Source organism: Copidosoma floridanum, unplaced genomic scaffold (genome assembly GCF_036245765.1).
Source record: "Copidosoma floridanum isolate Cflo_tuat_1 unplaced genomic scaffold, Cflo_Japanese_pri ptg000030l, whole genome shotgun sequence".
Lineage (NCBI taxonomy): Eukaryota > Metazoa > Arthropoda > Insecta > Hymenoptera > Encyrtidae > Copidosoma > Copidosoma floridanum.
This window is the reverse complement of record NW_028321907.1, coordinates 6,962,926-6,982,375: the sequence shown is the minus strand read 5'-3', so window position 1 is coordinate 6,982,375 and position 19,450 is coordinate 6,962,926. Positions and strand designations below refer to the sequence as shown.

Below are 19,450 nucleotides of genomic sequence, written 5' to 3'. Positions count from 1 at the left end.
TTTAATCGTTTTACATTATGAGATTCTGTAATTACGACATCACATATCCAATCCACATTATTAAAGAAGATCATCGCACTGTCGTCTCATATATTATTGTCTGATTCTCAATACTCTGATTCACCGCACCTGTTAATTATTTCCATCGTTTATGTACAAGTTATGGCTGTATGTTTTACTTAAGCCAATAATAAAAAAAAAAAACCACTTCTAAGTGAAGGTTAAGTGACCAGTAAAGTAAAAGTGTATGAGTAAAATAACTCGTACATGCACATGCAGGTCTTGTCTTGTCTTGCAAATAAACCATACATACTGAATTGCTGAATGTTGATGGTATCAGTATCGACAGTATCCCAAAGAGTTTTGACATTTAATGGTGCGGTTTGTCGTTGTATGGTTTTTTTTTTATAAGTAATGTTTTTAAGGACTTGTGTATAGACGAGCTGAGTCCCTACTGTTAAGATGGAATTGGTAGAAATCTGGATGGGTATTCTCGCGAAGTCCTGGGACAACCCGGATTCCCTTGCGAGGATACTCAGGGAAGCACCGGGATATCTGCAGAGTCTTCACGAAAGTGAAAAAGGTATGGACGTTTTCATTTTATTTTATTGAAACATTGAATACATAGGTACTCGGTTATATGGATAGCTTAGTTGTTTTAACATGATTCATTTGGAAACAAAGAAAAACAAAAAATAGTGCATTTCCATATAAAATTTGATAAAACTACAAAAAATGATTTGACTAATCGTGGTATCTGTATTGCATGAAGCGAGTCGTAGATCATGATGAAGTACAGTGTCTAGTTGAGCAAAGTTCATCTGCGTATACATGAAAAGTTATGTTTTTTTATTAATTTTTTTCACTACTGTTGTACTTGTATGTGGATAGCATTAAGAAATGATCCATTTTAATGCTGTAAAAATATGTAGCAATAAAAGTTATTAGTTTACAATAGTTAATTGATTTTAATGCTATAACAGCTGCTGCACTGGAAGAAATTTTGTCAAGGACCAGAGGATTGTTTGAGTTCTTTGATAAAGTAGAGGACAGAGATGAAAGTTTTGAAGATGCTTTAATCGAAGCTCTGAGGTCATTACAATTAATCATTAATATTGGTGCCAATTATTACAAAGCTTACACGGATAAGACAATGGTAATAAAATTTGATTTTTTAGCTTTTTTACTTTTTAATTTCTTAATGAAATATAAATTATTTCTTTAGTACATTTGTTGTCAAGTATTAGAAAGATGTGGACTAGTTCATATTGAGTTGATGGCCAGTAAAACGCTAAAAAGCCTGATAACAACTGTTGAAATTTCATCAGATAAATTTTGTGAGATTCTTCATCATTCTGAAGGTACAATAATATTGTGGTCATTATGAATGTATTATTGATTGAACTAACCAGTGCATTTGTATATTTAGATATTAGATATTTTATTGCCATTGGTGCAATTGCCAAGCAGTATCCACAAGTCATAAAAAATCAGTCAGACTCTTTAAACACTGGTTTTGTTTATTGTGAAACTCTATTCACAAAACTATTAAACTTTTTAGAATGCGAGGTAACTATCATTTAAATAAAATAAGTAGCATACATGTTAAAAGATTCTTCAATATTAAATAACCATTTTGCAACTTTTAGTGTCAAAAAACCACTAAGGAAATAAAGAACGGAAATATCCACATATTTTTAGAAAGTTTTTCTGATTTAATGAAACACTTTCGTCCATCATCTGAAGAGTACTTCAAAGATTTGCTTCGATTATTTTATAAACTTTGCACCGAACATCAAGCTGAAGAAGTTATTAATGGGGTAGTTCGTGTTGTAATTTCATACATGCAATTTTTTTCTGCTTTTTTATATGCAGACTACATAAGATGGCACAATGTCTTTAGAAAAAATTATAAAGAAAAATCCAATTATTTTTGGATAAATGTTCTGCAGACATTTTACAAATACATGTCTTTGCACATGTCGCAAGAAGACAAGCCTAATCTTAAAGTAAGTATTATATTTATTATTCACCTGGATTGAAGTTAACATGGTTGTTGGTTTAAATGATATTTTTTTCCTGTAGGGTGTAAAACATTACCTCGCAAGAAAATTAAAACAAAATAGTTCGTGCTTGTTTTTCAATGAACTAGGACTTAATATATATGGCCTGGGTCAATTTTCCAGTCTCAACCGCAAATATTGTCCGACTGAAATTCAAAAACTTTCTGAATTCATTCTTAACAAAACTTTGATTTATTTTACAAAGTAAATTCTTCAATTTTTATATTTATATTTTAATGATATTTATGTGAACAGTGCATTTGTTTAAAATTTTTGTCGTTTCTCGACACTATCCCAAATTTTTCTGTTTAGAAACAACGGTTTAAAAGATATAGAACAACTGCCCTATTATGTACAATCATTAGCCACGGTTATGGTAGAAACAACAAAAGTTACATCTCAGCAACTCGATTGTCTGATAAATCTCAGTGTGCTAATATTTAAAAATTATCCTAATTTAAATGAAGAAGCTCAGATTAATGCAATACAATCATTGGAAGCAACGGCGGTGAATGTTTTAAAGCTGGATAAGAAATCACAAAACAAATATTTTTTCTCCTTATGTAAGTATATGAAAAAAATTGTATTCTGTACATATTATTTAGTAACGCTTAATACGTTAAAGGCTTAACAATACGATCAGTATCAGTAACTTACTTCCTTTTTTCCAGTTCAAAAAGGAATATTGATAACATGTGCTAATGCATTGTACATAGATGTACAGCTCCAAAGAGAAATTGAAAAAATCTTAAAACCGATTTCTTATAAAAGTTACTTGGCACTATGGATATCATTACTTACAGTAGTTGATAAAAATAATGATGAGCTGCATGAAATTTTTGAAAAGTTTGTGTCTGTGCTGAAATTCTTGATGGAAAGTTTTAATTTGCGCATCAGTCATAATAAACCAGATGATGAGGAGCATTTCCGTATCTTTTTAAACCTCATTGACTTGTTGACTAATATTTACGAAGGAATTAACATTACTGTGCTAGAAGTTAGCTCAGAAATGCTCTTGCTTTATTTTATTAAATATTCTTACCAATTTCCGATGTTATCTGGATTTTATAAGCTTATAAAAGCTATATTTAGAAAGCTTGATATTGCATATCATTATGAAGATACATTTGGAAAATTTGGTCAGGAATTGATTTCCAAATTCTTATTGGATGTTGTGCATTTAATCCCTGAATATTCAGGGGAACTGCAACTGTCTTGCATTTGCCTCATTCTCAATGCACCAATATTCTTTGTTAAGGATATAGTCGACGATGCAGTACCCATCCTTAAGTTAGCGTTAACAGTCAATTTGAACAACATTAATATGGCGTTCATGACTTTAGATGTCACAGAAGTCTGGTGCAACTATTTTGGACAAAAAAGTTTAACTGATTTTTATGAAAACATAGTCTTCTATCTTGAGCCGTATCTGACTAACACAAGAAAGTTACATATAGACAATAAAGATTTGGAAAATCTTCAAAAAAGAATACTTTTACACATGGGACTTAGTGAATTCAACAAAATACAAGACCTCATTTACATTAACTCATTAAGTACTAATGCAAAGTGGGACAAAAAAAGCCAATTGTCTTGTAGAATTTTGTTTTCGGGTCAACAAGTCAAGTTGACCTTGGAAAATTTGATCGCAAAAACTCTGGAGCTCACCAAAAGCGAGAACCGCAGAGTGAAATTTTCAGCCTGCGAACTTTTACATACATTTGTCATAATTATTGTCGGAAACGATTATCCACGAAAAAATCAAAGTCTTCACTGTTTGAACAGGAATTTGTGTTTCGAAATTTTGAAACTCAGCTGTGATCCTGACGATGCCGTCAGAAATCTTATTCATCCACTCGTCATACAACTAACCCACTACCTAAGCACTAAGAGTTTGATAAACCATATTGTGTCGCGAAATTTCGTAGATTTGCTTTTCGAAGGCATGCTAGAGGAATCGAGTTTAAATTTGCACGTATACTGTGGTATTTGCCTAAAGGAATTCGTAAAATCCACTTCCAGCACTGAAACTAACAAAATAACAAATTTTATGAACGGTTTGATTCAAAGAATTCAAAACTTTGCACTTCATCCAACAAACTCTAAAAGAATAGCAGCCGCGAGGGCATTCAATTGTTTGTACAGTTTCGCTTTGAATAGTAACGTAAGTCTAATTAATATTTACTGGCTACAATTTTTATATGTATTTGTCAAGTGCATGGAGCACAGCAGTCATCCTCAGATCATTGCTGCTGTTGAAAACATTGTGAGTACGATCAAAGAAAAGGCGAACGTACTAAATGGCAAAAACAAGGGCAAAAGAAAAGTACCTGCGGAATTCACCAGTGAAACGCTAAAGGGTGCCGTGATATGGCTACTGGGTCAATGTGGCTCTGACAACATCAAGTGCCGATATAAGTGCATGGAGTTGTTTGAAAATCTTTGCCCGATTGTTCCCGAATACAAGTCCATCCAAGAGTTTTTTAACGTTCATGGAATTAGCTTTGTCAACGACTTTGCCTTAAAGGGTCTAGATAATTGTGAACGCATTACAATCGAAAACGCAAGCGCATTTTTCAAAACTTTAGATTTTTTTATTTGGATATTCAATAAGAAAATTTTTTCTCCCGAGTCTGTTTTAATGGTGGATAATGAGGATGGCAAAAATATCTTTTTTGAATTTTATTCAAAATTCGTTTCCATAATTGTCAACGAAGAAATAGATGATATTATCAAAGGAGCTACAAATTCTGCGACTCGATCAGATACGTTGAAAGATTTAATAAACAGGATAATAATGAAAATTTTCCGTTTTGTCCAAGTAATCGTGTCAGTGAAGGTATTTAAATTATTGTTACATTTGAGCTTAATCTTTTTTTTTTTTTTTTTTTTTTTTTCAATACAACTTTATTGTTTTTTCTAGGACAACGAATCATCAGCTTTGTTGGACCGTCTTTGGACAAAAGACCTGTGTACTTTTGTCTCCTTTTTTACGTTATACCCTGCAAGAATAGGATTGTTTGCCAAAACCTTGCAAGGAATCACCCCCAAGCAATTGGAAAATTGGTTTCTTACTGCAGTGAAAAAACTACCAGAAAAATGTCTGGTAAAATTACAAACAGAATTATTAGTTAAGAGAGACGATTTTTTCATAAAATTTATGGAATTTGACGAAATTAGTAACGAGAAATTGGATATCACCAGTTTTCAATATTTTGTTCGGGGTATAACCATACTACAAAAGTGCAACGTGTATAATTATAGTAACAAGGTAACTTTTCTTGATAATTTTTTCTTTGATTCACAAAAAACATTTTTATCTGTATACTATGCTTCAGATGGAAATTACAGATTCTTTACTTATAAACAAGATTAACATAATATTTGAAGTCGTGGAAACTAACTGCTCAAACAGTTGCATAAGTAAAGAAATCAAGTCACAAATTAAAAATTACGTAGTTGATGTACTGTACTTTCTGTTGCTTGAATACAATGTAAGTAGTTGTATGAAAAATAACCCACATATTACATCATACAAGTGTATATGATACATCGATTTGCTGAAAATTTCAGCCTGTTGTAGTCGACTGCCTTGTACGAAAAATCACGCCCCGAGATGATTCAAAACACAATACCAGCTCAAAAAGTTTGACCGTCTCCACTTGTTACAATAGTTTTGTCGAGGCGATTAAGGTTCCAATTTTTCAATTCTTTCTGATACAACCTGCTGACACTTTACAACAGATGGAAGGACTTTTAACAGATGGAATCTCATTGAATGGCTTTTTTCGGATGATTGAGGATCTTTTAAGCTTTGCACAACAAAATCCAAGCGCTATGTCGAAAAGGTTGGTCGACGATTTGATCAGAAATTGTAACAAGTACAGGGAATTGATCGGTAATGACGAGCAACTCAAAGATCGATTATTAGATGTTTACAGCATTGCTGTTTTGCTAAAGAGCAGCGAAGATATATCAACGCCCGATGACGAAGTAACAAGCGACTTGTACCTCTTCATCATGGATGAACTAAAGAACAGTCAGGATCTCCAGAAAAAAATAAGTATTCTGAACAGGTTTTTTGTATACATGGTGGAACATTCGAGCCGTATCGACACTGATTTAAAAACTCCGCTATTCGAGCTTTGCGACAAAGACTCTGTCAGTTGGATTCAAAAACTTGAAGACGATGAGGTCGAAAGATCTCGGGCTACGCAATGCTTGAGGTGCTTGATGGACTTGCTCTCGATAACTGGAGCTTCAGTTGTACTAGAGATCATTATCATATACATCGCGGGTGCCGGCAAATTTTTCAAGCAAGAAAAACTTGACCAAGCATTACAAGCGTACTTCGCGTCCCTATCCAGCGAGAGCGCTTTGGTAGCGCTTGAATCGATTTTCGAGGTATTCATCATAAAGTCACTGAGTTGGGATGAGAGACTGGACGTGCTTCAATTCATACTACTGCCATCGCTCGAGTTCGCTGCTATTCCCATGATCAGTAATTTCTACAATCGCAACATATACAAGATCAGCAGTAGTCTATTTGATACAATCGAAGAGACAGATCCACACGAGCGTAAACAGATTATTGTTACCAAGATCGGATACTTCAAGCTTACGGAGCTGGCCCTCTCGAGATTCCATTTTGACAGTCTGACTGTCGATTTCAATGGTACAGATAACATGACGAAAATTTTCTTCCTTCCCTCAAACTCTCAAGATGAAGAACTCGTGAGACATCTCAATTGCTGTATACTCAATTCTCTAATCTCAGCGATTGATCTTCAAATCGACTGCAAGCCACTTTTCTTGATACAAACGATATTTCAAAGATTGGATGTTAATTCGTGGGAGCAGATTATCGACTGCAAGCGGCATTACGACATGAGCATTCCACCTGAAACTTTTAGTAAACGTGCCATCAGCATACGGCCCAAAATCGCAGACGAAAATGATATCAACAAAGAAATACTTGATTCATTGTTGGATCAATATTTCAGTCCAATTCCAGTTGACCCAGATTATTTGAGATATGCACGAAACGGCAGACAAAGTCTCACTCTCGAAAACGACGATCTTAACGATCACGAGTGCATGCCGATGCTGACAGGCCTGTGGATGTATCTGTTCAACAAGAAAGTACTGAGAAAACCGCCTGAAGAAGCCACCGAAAAAAAATTCGAAGTTTGGATGAATTGTTTGAGTACGGGACTGACTCCTAAAAAGGACAATCTTACATTGTTCATCTTGAGACTATTCAGCAATGCAAAAAAAATCTTCCTGCCATTTTTAAGTTCGCTCTTTTCGGATATAGCGAAAGCCTTGAGCTCTTACCTTACCAATAACCCGATTAATTATCTGGTCAGAGACATGCTGATCATGTTTATCGAGTCAGAGTTCATTCCTGGTGAAGACAACGAAAATGAAGAAGAGGATGCACAGACACTTGTAGAAAAATTGATAGACGAAGCGCTTGATGAAAATCCAAAGATTTATATTTACAACATTAGTTTGATCGAAGCTTTGGTTAAAGCCTGGAACAGTAAGCTTAAAATATTTAGAAATTTAGAGAAAATAATCAACATTAACAAAGACTTGTCCATGTGCGTCATTCTTATGATGTTCAGACACAACGTGAGGTGCGAGGAATTGATTAAATTAAATTTTATGCACAAGTTTGTGCGTGAACAATTTTTTCGGTGGCGTGTCCCGATGATTGAAAAAACGTATGAAACTATTGGGTTCATATTGAAATTTGTTTCTAATGAAGATCGGTACAATTTTGTAAAGAATGATTTAGTGGAAATCTTAGTCGATATGGTGAAGTAAGTGTTTTAATATTTTCATAAAAATATGCATTATTAATTATTACTATGTACATCAACGTTATTAATCGAATCATTATTTATTTATTTTTAGTACTTTACCTCATCATACATACGAAACAGGTAGAGACTGCTGCATACGACAGCTCTACTTAATTTTCAAAAACTGTCCTTGCATAGTTGATTACCCGATGCTACGGCAGTTTATGATTCCAAAAACTGTGTACAATGACCAGCGCAAAGTTGAATGTATAGAAATGCTCTTGGGAGTGTTGAGGAGCTGTGATGTGGAGTCTATTGACGATACTCTTAAGCTTTTGAACATCGTGTCAGTATTAAACGGACGATTTTTGCTGTGCCTTGACGTGGCCTTTGAAGTCGTTAAAACTGTGATAAAAAAATTACCAGCAGAAGAGTCAAAGCCGTATCTTTTGGCTCTCGAGCAATATACCAATAACGATACGTTGTTGCGGCATAGAAAAGTCGTTTACCAAATTTTTATGGATGCGTATGATAAGTACGCAAATGAACAAGTATCAAGGTACAATTTCTCAACTAATACAGTTTATTATCATAATGGCATTCGACACCAGCTTTTTCTATTGTTCACAGGTCCGAGGGAGTGGAAGAATCGTTAAATTTTAGTAGAAAAGTACTCATTAATGGTATTTCCGATCTCAGTGATGATATTCAAAACTTCATCCTCGACTTCTGGAAAAACCGCACCAACTTACCGAGTGATCTTATGGATCGTTTATTGCACTTACTGAAAATGTTCGATCTAGACGTAGCCCCTAGCTACGCACAATTTCTGAGTAGTCTGCTGCTCGAACTAGCTCGTGAATCTGACAAAGATTCCAAAGTCTTGTTTACCGGCTTATCTGAGCAAGATCATCCGATGTTGGATTACGAAATAGCAACGCCTTCATTGCGCTTATACTCGAGTAAAAATCGAATTCCGCTCTACGCACCGGCACTTGCGAGAACACTTGAACTGGCGATCGGTATACAAGATAACGATTTCGATAACATTAACGCTTCAATGCAGGATTCGTGCGCGACAGGTAATCTTAGTCGCGCTCTAGTCGATAAATTAACTAGGTTTGCTGTTATTTATTTATTTTTTTTTTTTCAAACATTAACGTACTATATAAAAGAAGTTTTAATTGTACTTTTGATCCTTTTTTTTTCAGGTCTAATGATTTATGTCAAAAATCGGGAGAGGATTCGCCCAAAGAAAGTCTGTCAAAACGCTATTATTCGGAAGAAATAACTGAAAGTTCCATCTCCGTCGAATATTACTCAACGGTAAAAAAAGAAATATCAGAGCAAAATGAAAGCGTCAAAGTAAATCGTACCTACAAATTAAGTCGAGTTCCAAACGTCGAGATCACGCAAACGGATGTCATCGTTACTTTACAAGACTTAGTTCTTAGAGATCGGTATTTCGCTGGGAATCTGGTTGTACCATTGGTCTGTGCTATCGTACGTCACTTTACTAATACTGAGATGTACGATACTCTAACAGACAGTGTTGCAGAAATCTGCAGTCGGGCTTTGCAGATTCGCAATGACTTTGCTCCTATGGCTATGGAAATTCTACATCGCATAGGTAGCCTCAATTTCAATGCTACCTGTGTAGCTGACACAGCCAAGTCGATGAATTTACAGTTATCTGGTAGGTTTATACGTCATTATATTTTAGACAATAAGTCAATTTATAAATCTCTGTATTTAATATAAATATCTCACATAGGAATATTACTTCTGGAAAGAAACTCAATTACATGCGATCAGTCCGTTTATGACGTAAAAAAATTAATCAATCCAAAAATCCAGCATAACATGGAATTAGTCAGCATGTATCAGTCTATTGGTGAAAGAGATGTGGTAAAAAGTATTTTTAAGAATTGGACCAATTCTTTGAATTCGAGTGATTTGTATCAAGGCTATTTGGCTGAAGGTACCAGCAATTGGGTTAAAGTTAAAACAATTTATGAAGGGACTGCTGAAGATGATCCAGCCAAGGATTTCTGTGAGCAAAGCATGTACAGGGTAAGGACTTTTCATTTATGCATGTTCATGTAAATAGCATTAAGGGGATGAACAAATGTTGAACAATGGAATGCACACTTTTTAAAGAATCAATCAAAAATATTTTTAACTTCAATAAATTATTATTTAACGTTAAATTATATTTTACATAATTACATTACATAATGAATTTACAATTTTAATGTCTTTTGAAAATGAAAAAACCGATCATTGGTTTGTCTAAGAAGTAGATCATTTAATTGACTCAATGGCTATATAACAAGTTATGTAACGCTACAACAGTTAAATTTTATTTAATTTTGAAACATAAAACTTTTAGATGACACATTAGAATTTTTTATCTATCATATTTGCAATCTTATTTACAATACATAATTTCACTGTAATGAATTTTAAAAAATGGTACCAAAATTAGGTAATTAATCGGTAAAATTGCAACATCGTTCAAGGTTAGGCAAACCTTAGATTGCATTAAAGTTGAATTTTTTCATGGCCACTCGAGTATTTATGGAAACAAGAAAAAAAAAACTGTAATCTGTGTGAACCTTACTGTCTATCTACAAAGTGCAATTTTTAACTTTTTAAATCCGTATTTTCCTTGCCCTCGTATCTCCATCGCCACCACGCGACCTTCATGCGATCCCACACGTTTTCCCAGGAATCCATGGCCGGTCTGACGTCCAACAGTGCAAATTTATACTTATCATCGAGCTCTCCACCATCGTAATAATCAATCACGTACTTGACATTTCTACCACATCTATCAACGATCCAGTCGTGCCTATCAAATGGCAAATTGTATCCTAGCCAATAGCGAATCCTAGCACGTGGCGAATAGTCCTTAGCCTTGCCACCAAAGCTACGCAACTTGGGAGTGGTACATTCAAACGCGTGCAAAGCTTCCCATTTGAGTACCTCTTGCCAAGCCTGTTCATTGTTGGCATTGTGAATTTTAATGATGTCATCCATATCTTTTGGCGAGACTTCCTCATCTCTCCAGCGCCAGCCCTTGCGAAGCATAGCATTCCAGAACATCTGTGGTGATGGGTACACCCAGAAGGCACCTTCTTCAGTGGCTTTTGGGATCGAAGACATTTGTCTCTCCTTTGATAGGGGGAAGGGCTGATCCGGTGCTGGATTTTGATTCTCGGGTGGCATCATATTCAAAGGATTTATGGGAGCACCATGATTAACTGGACACTCGCCTTGTTGAGGGGCCTGGGGTACGGGTGCGCTTTTGTTATGAACAGGACACTCTGATATTGACGGTGATGTTTTAGCCTCGGTTTTTGCTACATCCGCGGCTGATGCGACTGTGTTGCCCATTTTGATGACTGCTCTACATAAAGAAAATCATGTCAGTTTATTAAAATTTACTTGTTTTATAACAAAAATGCAAGGGTTACCTTTTTTTTTTTTTTTTTAAACTTTTTCTACAGTTGCGTTACCCCTCTCTTCCTGTGTGTTGGTTACGACACACGCGAAACATCAATGTGAATGAAACTTGATTTGAAAAATTACTCGATGATGGTCAATCTATCAAGTCAAACTCACTGGAACAGCAGCATCGCTGTGTTTCACGAGACATAATTATATATCAACGCGCGTAACTAATATTTAATTGCATTAACAAAACGTCTTATATGTCCTGATGACAAAATAGAACTAGGTTATTTAAAGTCCCAATAACACAGCTCCCAACAAGCAGCAGAAGCATCTCGAAAAAGACTGTAAAACAATCGATCTCTCGAAACTGTCGAAGCTTGCGCACACGCCCAAGTGGGCATTTTTCCTTTCCGCGGGAAATGTAAAAAAAAAAAAAAAAAAAAATCAGAAATATATTGCATTAACTTGAAAATTATTATCTATATACACCTAGATATTATGTGATAAAATCGATTGTGAATATCTTCTAAAACATAATAAAAATTCATTCACTTGAATATGTAATTTTTCTGTAATCGTTCCGTCTCATAATTCATGAAAAATTGCTATTTTTCCAGAGTTTAAGTGAACTTTCCAACTGGGACAATCTCAACAGCAAAGTAAAGGCCTCGCTAGATGTTTACGACATTTGGAATCATCCGAAAAAAGAAGAACTGCTGCCGTGGATGTTTATGGTACGAATTAATTTACCTTACGAGACAAAAACAAAATGTAAACGTTTGGTGTGTCAACTTGCGCGAATTCTCATTTTTTCAGTCCGAGCTGCAAATGATGCTAGAGGACTTGCAGAAAAAAATCGAACCGGAGACTCAATTCTTCCAAGACGCGCTCGCCCAAGTCGCGAGTGGAAACACCGAGCTCCGAAGAGTGTTTGGTGAGGAGCTGTCCGTCTATCACTTGTGCAATGACAGGCAATCTATACCTGCATCGCTGCAATGTCTCAACAACTGTATGGATTACGTTAAGGAGCAATGGATCGACTCGGATCCACTCGTCGAGTATTCAAAACTGCAGCTGTTCGCGAAACTCGGCAGACTGTCTGATACAGATTCGCACATCATTACCATGAGTATGTCCGATCTGGCCTCATCGGTGGACAATCTCATTGAGTATTGGAACAACAAATTCCCCGAGTCTAGAGTCGGTCTGCTTTCCTGGAATGTGCGAGTTGCTGCTAGATTGGGCATAGCGCGTGTTGCAATTAACAAACTATCCAATGTTTCTATGAATTCTGGGTAGGTGCATACAAATATACGTTTGATCACTTTATTACAAATTTTTTTTTTTATTTTCTTTCTTTTACGTTGAAATTGTTTTCAGCGTCGAGGCAACGCTGCTAGCTGCGAGTATCCAGGAGCGATTGAAAATCAGCGAACTTGCCCTTGAGTACGGCAACAAAAAATTGTTGCAAAAGCACACCAAAGAAATTGAAAATACGCTGAACTACCTCAACGCCGATGAGGGTCGTTATCTGGAGTTGCGTCAGAAATTCGAGTACACCGCCGCAAGATACAAATTCTTGTGCGCCAAGGACGAGAATTGTGCCAAACGTAAATTCTACTACTACGTTGACTCGTGGGCTCTGGCTAATGGTGTGGCTAATGAAGAAATGGTTGATTTGTCGTTGAGAATTAAAGCAAAAGTACAAGTAGCCCAAGTCGTACGCGCTCTCAGTGTCACAATGCAACAGGATCCGAGATATTTGCAGCTCGCTCTGGCAGAGGACTTTGTTATGAGTAGTTTGAATGTGCAAGATCCAAATGAAATTGAAAGCAAGCTTAAGGCTCATTATTTCGAGTTGTTGAAAGGTATGTGTAACGAGGGAAGCGATAAAGAGAGGGGTGATAATTTGGTTGTCCTAGCTGATTATTGCCATCAACTTTTGATGGGAACCTATCACAGGACGTCGGAAGTACAGCTTGAGTATACAAATGCTGTTTTGACGGCAATGTCGTATGGCTCCATTAAAGCGACTCGTTTTTTCCCTGATCTTATTAAATACGAAAATTATTCAGAAGACAGTAATCTCGTTGAATTTTTCGCTGAAAAATGCCGTAGTGTACCAACTAGTATGTTTTTACATCTTTACAAAGAAATTTTATCTCACCTGGGTACGAAGTTTCATGATATACGGGATAAATTAATCCTACCGATAGTCGAAAGGCTAGTCAACGATTTTCCAAGCACCATAATGTACAAGTTCAAAGAGATGTGGTCCACTAACGCTGTATTAAGAAATCCGGAACTTAGAAATTTAGAACTTCAAAAACCAGACACGAAAAAGAAATCAGAATTGCGAAAAAATCTGCGAGAAGAGCAATTAAGAACGGACAAGATTATAAATATGTACAAAACAGTTTGCAGTGAGCAAATGGACAAGTTTTTTAGTGCCATTGAGTATTTGTGTCAGCCTGAAGAATATATGAAATTTTATTTATCAGAGATCATTCGCAATGGACGGTCTACAGCGAGTTTTATCAAGTTATTGAAAACTTTGATCGGAAAGGTACATTTATCGCTTTAAATTTTATCCGTTATTCATTTTCTACAACACTATTCTATTTGGGACTTGAATTTAAATATTTATTAAATTTTTTTTCAGATCCAGATGAATAATGATTTAAACTTAAGAGGTTCAATGTTCCAACAGTTATTAAGCAACTATTCTGAACAGTTACAAGAATGGGTAACTATAACAGATTTAAAAACCCTGCAGACGATAGCCAAGAACCTATGTGTCGATCTTCGTATCAACATGCAAGCAAGACTGAAAAACGATAAATCGTTTAATCCAATACTACTTCAATCTTATAGTTCATTCTTGGCTGAATTTCAATTTGACAAACATAAAATTGAAGTGCCAGGTCTACAAAACCAATCGGTTCCGTCACATAGGGTGTTCATTGCAAAAATAGACTTAAATGTAGAAATTGTTTTAGTATCCAAGCGTTACTGTTTAAAAGTAAACATCATCGGGACTGATGGTAAAACGTATGAGTACTTGATTAAATTTGGTACGGACATGCGCCAAGACGAGCGTATGCAGCAGTTGTTTGAATCCATAAATCAAAGTTTAAGTAGTGATTCAAGGTGCATTGAAAGACATTTGTTTGCCCATACATACAACATCATTCCAATAAACACATATTTAGGCTTGGTGCAATGGGTAAAAGAAGCAAAATCGCTCCGAGATTTCGTTGAGTTTACCATGACCGATAAAACGATTCTGAATGAAATTTCTATGAAATATCAAGAATGGATAATGCAAGCTAACGACGAGAATTCAAATGTTAAAAGTAAATGCTACAAGCAAGCTTTGCTCAAGTATTCCCCGGATGAAGTTGAAGCTAAAATAAAAGAATTAACTGGGCTTCTTGACTGGGATCTTTTACGCAAAACGTTTGTAAAAATTACGTCTTCCATTGAGTCTTTCTTCAAGGTATGAGCAAAAATATATTAATTGTATAACACAACGTATGATCCAGTGCAATAATTTTTTTTTATCAATTGTAGTTACGCCAAAATTTTATATTATCTTATGCTGTGATGTGTACAGTCGATTGGATTGCTGGTATCGGCGATCGTCGGCTAGACAATATCCTTATAGAAGTATCAACAGGAAAATGTTTTGGTATCGACCACAAAATGGTTTTTGGTACTGGTATAGATCAGCCCGTTCCTGAGTTGGTTCCGTTTAGACTTACCTCGCAGATAATGGGTCTGCTCAGACCCTTCACACCAAAAGACTTATTTGGAGCCAGTATGAGTCATGTGCTTGCGGCTATGAGAAACGAAAAAAATCTGATTCTCATTTACTTGAATATGCTCTTACTTGAAGATTTAAAGTGGGATCATTTGGTAGAAGAGCGTTGGTTACAAGATTGTAACCATTATGATGGTATTATTTAATCAACGTATTCATGTTTGAGTGAAAAAGAGTTTTCAAAAAATTATATCAAATAATTTATTTCAGGCGAATGGTTACCAAAATTCAAACTTGAAATAGCACAAAAAAAATTAAACGGAGAAAAGCCGTCTCTCATTATGATCAATGAACTGTCGAGCAATCATAATAACCATGAAAATCAGTACTTTTCGATAAATAAGTGTATTTTGAGAGGAAATGAATTCAAACACGACAATATAAGAGCACACATAAAAGACTGTAATCTCACGCCGGAAGAACAGGTTAGTATTTTATATTTTATCATACTATTATTTATTAGATAAAATATAAGATAAGATTTAACTTAAATTCTAATAATTGTTACAGATGCTGTGTTTGGTCGACCAAGCAACGGATGTTAATATTTTAGGTCGCATTTGTGTCGAATGGTACCCATTTGTATAGATTATCCAAGATTTGAATGATACCATCAGATAATTTAGAAGATTTTTTCTACTTAAAAGAGCTTTAAAAATCTATTTAACGACGGAAATGTACATAATGTATTTAAAGAAAAAATTAAAAAACTATTTATATTTTTTTACAGAAATATACGTGTATTTTATTTTAAATTTATCATCATAAGGTACTAACGTCGTTATTCGTGGCATGACTATATTAATAAAATATGTATATATCATTGCATGATTATAATGATATATCATCATTACAATCATGCAATGATATATAGCTGTAAAAGGTTATTTTAAAAAAGAAACTGCCGAAGACAAGCAGTAGCATACTATCGGTAAGGCAGGATATCGAACTGATCAACCATGGGTATGTTCCAGTAACGCACGTTCTCTGAGCGCTGCTCCAACAATTAATTTTGTAAATATTGTCTATTTTATGAGCCATATAAGATAAGTAGAATGTTGATGGTTCTGGAGGTCGGTTTTAAGGTAAAATATAAATTGTAAACTTGCCGCAAGTAGCATAAAAAATGGCAAATATTTATTGTCTATATATTAAATTATTTGCGGCTGGTTTATAATTAATTACATGCCTCCACTGTGAGTAGTAGTAATAATTATTTGGATCAGCGCCATCTAGCGATATTTATTTTTTGGCCAAAAGTGGCTCCTAAAATTCTCAATTAGAGCATTCAGGATTAGAGCCATTTAGTCAATTATAAACCAGCCGCAACTCATGACAAAGCTATAAAATTAAAAAATAACAATACATGTGTTTTTGGCGGCAAGATAACAATCTATTTTCTACCAAAAAATTGACCTCATATGTATTTATACTTTTGAAGATGAATTTTCGAGTAAAAGATAGATTGTTGACTTGCCGCCAAAAACACATGTATCGTTATTTTTTCATTTTATAGCTTTGTCATGAGTTGCGGCTGGTTTATAATTGACTAAATGGCTCTACTCCTGAATGCTCTAATTGAGAATTTTAGGAGCCACTTTTGGCCAAAAAATAAAGACCACTAGATGGCGCTGATCCAAAATATTATTACTACTTACAGTAGAGCCATTTAATTAATTATAAACTAGCCGCAACTAATCTCATAGGTAGAAGATAAAAAGTTAATATTATCTGTGCTGTTTGCGGCAAGTGTACAATTTTTTTTTTACTTAGACCTACCGACCCTACCGTAGCCCTAACAATTAGGCGCTGCGCTGATTGGAGATTGTGGAATACATTGCACCCGTACTAATCTGTCTTCACCAGGGCTCTGTTACGGCGTTGCAGATATTTTCTACGGGCATAGGGGGTCAGCCTTACTCTATAGAGGTCAAGAACAGAAGAAGATGGAAAAAAGGGGGCAGACGACACACACGCTCTTCTATCTTTGTCTTTCTTGACTCAAAAATACACGCACATATCGTTCACTCACCTTGTCATAATTTAACAACCAAATTGTTCTTTCCTTCCCAATCGACTTACGCTATTTCCTTAATTGACAACCGATCGAAAATCATTGAAGTTTTCTTAATCGAACGAAAATGAATCGAATAAAGCAGCTGTTGAGCAAAAAAGAGACCCGTGATTATTTTATGAGGTAAGTATTACTTATATTTTTCAGTTTGTCAATGAAAAAAGAGCGTGATAAATGATTAGATGAATATATAAGTACCAATTTATCGTGACTCTTCGTTTTACTTTTTTTTGTTTTTTTTTTTTGTTCCATTAGCACGCACTTCTGGGGCCCTGCTGCAAACTGGTTAATCCCCATAGCTGCTATTGCTGACATCAAGAGAGATCCCAAGTTCATCAGTGGCAAGATGACTTTTGGTATGTATAAACTTAATTTTCAATTGAGCAATACTTTGCTACAAAATGATTATTTTATTTTTGAATTGATGACAAACTGTCATGTTGTTTTAGCTTTATGTCTCTACTCTCTCTGCTTCATGAGATTTGCCATCAAAGTGCAGCCACGCAATTTACTGCTCTTTGGTTGTCATTTAACAAACGAATGTGCACAGTTAACACAACTAGTCAGGTTTTTGCAGTATAACAGTTCAGAAAAAAAAGAAGACATGTAGATCACAGGAGTGTTGGTCGTGTGTCAAGGACTTGGTTCAACTATTGGAAAGCCCATCGTTACCATTTAATACTGATCATTAATGACAATTACCTGTGCGTATCAAACGATTAAAACACGTATGTTACTGAGGTACCTCTTTGATAGATAGTTCACTATTTTTTAATTAACTTATCAAGTTTTTGAGGTGTACTGGTACATCTTGTTTATCTAGTGTTAGTTGTTACCTGACTTATTGTAGAGAAAAATATGACTTAAGTTAGAAAAAATTCTTGTAAATAAAGAGTTTACTAGCATAAATAATATTTATGATGCACGGGACTACTGTCTTCCCTTGACACATTGTCTGTGCTTAGAAATAATTTAGGTCAATTGGTAAACTGTTTTTATGAACAAATAACAATGTTAAATTATTGCAACAATTATTTGCTGAACTCTCATTTACGAAAAATAAACGATTGTTTTTGAAGGAAAATTTTTGTGTTTCATTGAAAAAAAAAAAAAAAAAAAAAAAAAAAAAAAATGTATTTTAACCACACTGCAGTGTATTATTACTGACAGATGTAGTTACTGTTGTGACACGCGTTGCCACTGTTTGAAGGTTGAGTTTTGAACTCGGCGGTAGCGCAGCCAATTTCTTTGTTTCAAAATTCATAAGTACGCGCTTCCTATTGATTTACCAGTTTCGATCCCTATATTGGACTTAAAAATTGCCTGAAATATTATAATCTGTTTGTCTAAGCTATATTTGGACTCGTATTGACAAAAAAAATAAAACAAACTTAAACTTCCGCAACTTTGAAAATTTAAGAAAAAAAAAAAAAAAAATCCTGGCTTTGATGAAAATCGCGATGAAAATCCTCGTCAACGTCTACGTGATCTTATTCATGTTTTTATACGCTGCAAGCCTGACATTCCTACACTCCGTTCAAGAACATTTTGAGCGCAACCTTTTGGAGGACAGACTCGGCCCCATCAACCGGAATACAGCAAACAGTAACCGGCCTCGGCGATCGTCATCGTGACAGCCGAGAGAAAAAAAAACACCAAAAGTTTCACAGCGGTAGCTCAACTACTACTACTACTACTACTACTACTACTACTACTGCACCTACATCCATTGTCTTATCTCATATCGTCTTAGCAAGCGATGCCAATTGTTTTTGTATTAGTTTTTTTTTTTTTTAATATAGCCTCGCGTCATCCTTAACGATTTTGCGCGACGCGTCGTTGATGCCTTTGATAAGAGCCGAGAGCACACACGCCGCTAGATTTGCAAAACGGACGTCTGGATGTCAGAGAGCACGAGCACGCTGGGAAAGGGATTTCTGGACACCTGTCAGGGAGTGATAATCATGGTGCTGTCGACGGCGCCGGACGGCGAAATGCCGCCCGATGGATCGGCTGCGTGCCTCGAAAATCCTCTGATCGTCGGCTCCTACTGCGGTGAGTTTTTCTCTTGCTTTAGTTATAAACGTCGATCTATTTCGTTTTGAAAATCTTTACTTGTTAGTTATTCGACGATGTTGGGAGGAATGGGTTCAATGAAACGGTTGCTTGATTTGTTGTTTTGTTCATTTATTTGTGTAAAAATGTTATTTATATGGAATCC

At 35.4% G+C, this 19,450-nt stretch overlaps 3 protein-coding genes across 3 annotated transcripts; 2 read left to right on the top strand and 1 right to left on the bottom strand.

Moving 5' to 3' along the window:
- LOC106641562 (DNA-dependent protein kinase catalytic subunit-like) lies at window positions 1–15,824 on the top strand. Its single transcript, XM_089596400.1, has 22 exons — window positions 1–583; window positions 984–1,156; window positions 1,226–1,361; window positions 1,430–1,569; window positions 1,650–2,009; window positions 2,086–2,267; window positions 2,376–2,626; window positions 2,735–4,902; window positions 4,987–5,334; window positions 5,402–5,557; window positions 5,637–7,891; window positions 7,986–8,432; window positions 8,504–8,992; window positions 9,085–9,569; window positions 9,648–9,946; window positions 11,950–12,066; window positions 12,149–12,627; window positions 12,713–13,898; window positions 13,995–14,831; window positions 14,906–15,290; window positions 15,366–15,580; window positions 15,666–15,824. Exons 1-22 carry the CDS (start codon window positions 463–465, stop codon window positions 15,741–15,743), a joined length of 11,307 nt encoding a protein of 3,768 aa, XP_089452526.1. The 5' UTR covers window positions 1–462; the 3' UTR covers window positions 15,744–15,824.
- Window positions 10,055–11,620, bottom strand: Cchl (Cytochrome c heme lyase). Its single transcript, XM_089597086.1, has 2 exons — window positions 11,353–11,620; window positions 10,055–11,283 (listed from the first exon to the last, which is right to left on the bottom strand). Exon 2 carries the CDS (start codon window positions 11,270–11,272, stop codon window positions 10,520–10,522), a length of 753 nt encoding a protein of 250 aa, XP_089453212.1. The 5' UTR covers window positions 11,273–11,283; window positions 11,353–11,620; the 3' UTR covers window positions 10,055–10,519.
- A 1,168-nt stretch (window positions 15,825–16,992) lies between the features above and the next one.
- On the top strand, window positions 16,993–18,313 carry Mpc1 (mitochondrial pyruvate carrier). Its single transcript, XM_014363204.3, has 3 exons — window positions 16,993–17,352; window positions 17,485–17,585; window positions 17,679–18,313. Exons 1-3 carry the CDS (start codon window positions 17,297–17,299, stop codon window positions 17,837–17,839), a joined length of 318 nt encoding a protein of 105 aa, XP_014218690.1. The 5' UTR covers window positions 16,993–17,296; the 3' UTR covers window positions 17,840–18,313.
- The last annotated feature ends 1,137 nt before the right edge of the window (window positions 18,314–19,450 follow it).